This window comes from Quercus lobata, chromosome 6 (genome assembly GCF_001633185.2).
Source record: "Quercus lobata isolate SW786 chromosome 6, ValleyOak3.0 Primary Assembly, whole genome shotgun sequence".
In the NCBI taxonomy this organism is placed as follows: domain Eukaryota; kingdom Viridiplantae; phylum Streptophyta; class Magnoliopsida; order Fagales; family Fagaceae; genus Quercus; species Quercus lobata.
Genome location: NC_044909.1, coordinates 19,501,305 through 19,503,678, shown reverse-complemented (window position 1 = coordinate 19,503,678; position 2,374 = coordinate 19,501,305). Strand labels below are relative to the sequence as shown.

The following is a 2,374-nucleotide window of genomic DNA, read 5'->3' as shown; positions in this document are numbered from 1 at the left end:
CTAGTCGGAGCCCCTTGTTGAAGGTGATCTTTGAGACCCCAGACTCAAATAGAGACTGGAAGAGTCGCTACTTCTTCCTGGAGGGTAACAGATGGATGAACCATCCAGGGGAGACGGAGTACCTACCCGTTGACACAACCTGGGCGGTGATAAATCAACTGCGTATGCACCCGTCCTAGCTTGCTTCTGTTTTTCATATCCGTCTATGTGTATATTCTGACCGTCTTTCTCTGTAGGTAGACGGCGCCCGCAAGTTAGCCTTGAGGAATTCAGTTTCCTTGAAGAGATTTGCAGGAAAACTAAGCCGGAGGAAAGGACTTGGGCCAAGTTAGTGAACCCAAGAACAATACATTGGTATTGTGACGGTCCAGAACCCACTCGCGAGGCCCTTGCATACGACGAAAGAATACACAAACGTAAGTCCGTCAACTCTTACTCTTGAATTTAGCATTTAACGAAGGATGATCTTAATCCGTCCTGTATTTGTAGAAATGGACGACGCTAAGAGAAGGGCAATGATAAAATCACTAGCCGTCGAGCAAAAGAAGACGGGTGAAGTTGTCATTCCTAAGGTGCCGGGGTCGTCGGCTAAGAGGAAGCAGCCGCCAAAGTCTGACCGTCCATACAAGCAACCGAAAGTTTCATTGGAGCCCGTGGTGGGCTTGATGGCTGAGGGCGTTAAGACCGTCACCCAAGCCAAACATGGAACCGGCAAGGGCCTAATGCGTGCCCCTCCCGTCAACGAGGAGAAACCTCCTTCCCTTCTCCGTGACGATTCGAAGTATGCCTTGGAGAAACTCAAGTCAATAATTTCGGCAGAGGACTACGAGGATCTGGGGAATCATTCGACGGAAGCAATGGGGGAGACGGGTTTATTCGCCGTTGGGCAGGTACCCTTTTTTTTGTCAGTGTATGCCCGTCCACTTCTTTGTTTTCTATTTAACACTTTAACTTTGTCAATTTCAGTCCTTGGTCATGATGAAGGGCTTGATGGATCGCTGCCTCAACCGTGAAGCGGCTCTTGAACGTATACGGACAAAGGCTGGGCGGACGGAGGAGGAGCTTAGTCAACTGTACAAGTGGAAGTCCACAATGGAGCAGAAGTTTGAACTGTCTGAGCAGACCAGAAAAGAGTTCGAACAGAGGACGGAAGAAGCTGGGAAGGCCTTGAAGGGTAAAGACGAGGAGGTGAAAGAGTTAAAGAAGAAACTCCGTCAAGCCGGAGAGGATGCCGTCACCGAGTATCGCAACTCTTTGGATTTATTGAAGGAGCTGGGGGGTTCGTTCCTTCAAGGCTTTGACGATGCCCTCCGTCAGATAAAGAAGACCTACCCGGATCTTGACGTGTCCATGATAACCGTCAATGACCAAGATCAGACATCCGCTCTGCCCGTCGCTTCAGAAAACACGGAAGACCTGTTTGGTGAAGATGCTGTTCAGGGCGAAGGAGAGTCTGCTCCGTCGAAGGACGTTCCAGCTGAAGAGCCGAAAAAAGTAGATTAATTTGTAGTAAATGTTGAGGAGGATCCGTCCCCTTTTTTTATGTTTTCTGTATTTTGAAGACGGTTTGTTTTAATTTAGCTTTTGCACCGAACAATATTTTTCTTTCAATATATATGTTTACGCATATTTTTGTTGCTGGTAAAGTATTTGTATCCGCTAAGGGTTTTTCTCTCCGTCTATTTGTGTATTAATTTGGACAAGCCGGTCTGTTGATCCGTTCACTTTAAAGCATTTCGAACTTCTAATCGGACCCTTCCACCTTATTGATAGGAAATACTATACCGTCTATTTTAAGGACTTGTAGGATTATTGACCATTAGGGGTGATCCGTCCACTTTGTGGACTTGTGAATTTATACACCATTAGGTGTGATCCGTCCACTTTGTGGATTTGTAAATTTTCCCCGTTAGGGATGATCCGTCCACTTTGTGGACTTGTAAATTTATACACCGTTAGGTGTGATCCGTCCACTTTGTGGACTTGTAAATTTGTACCCCTTAGGGATGATCCGTCCACTTTGTGGACTTGTAAATTTATACACCGTTAGGTGTGATCCGTCCACTTTGTGGACTTGTAAATTTGTACCCCTTAGGGATGATCCATCCACTTTGTGGACTTGTAAATTTATACACCGTTAGGTGTGATCCGTCCACTTTGTGGACTTGTAAATTTGTACCCCTTAGGGATGATCCGTCCACTTTGTGGACTTGTAAATTTTTACACCGTTAGGGGTAATCCGTCCACTTTGTGGACTTGTAAATTTATACACCGTTAGGTGTGATCCGTCCACTTTGTGGACTTGTAAATTTGTACCCCTTAGGGATGATCCGTCCACTTTGTGGACTTGTAAATTTTTACACCGTTTTGGGTG

General features: G+C 46.0%; 1 protein-coding gene across 1 annotated transcript; it reads left to right on the top strand.

Moving 5' to 3' along the window:
* Nucleotides 1-461: 461 nt before the first annotated feature.
* LOC115949944 lies at nt 462-1,503 on the top strand. Its single transcript, XM_031067204.1, has 2 exons — nt 462-890; nt 967-1,503. Exons 1-2 carry the CDS (start codon nt 462-464, stop codon nt 1,501-1,503), a joined length of 966 nt encoding a protein of 321 aa, XP_030923064.1.
* Nucleotides 1,504-2,374: the final 871 nt, after the last annotated feature.

Bases quoted from the DNA above. Each gene is read 5' to 3' on its own strand.
- LOC115949944 (XM_031067204.1), top strand. From the start codon at position 462: ATGATCTTAATCCGTCCTGTATTTGTAGAAATGGACGACGCTAAGAGA. The intron at 891-966 runs GTACCCTTTTTT...TGTCAATTTCAG, and splicing joins GTTTATTCGCCGTTGGGCAG to TCCTTGGTCATGATGAAGGG.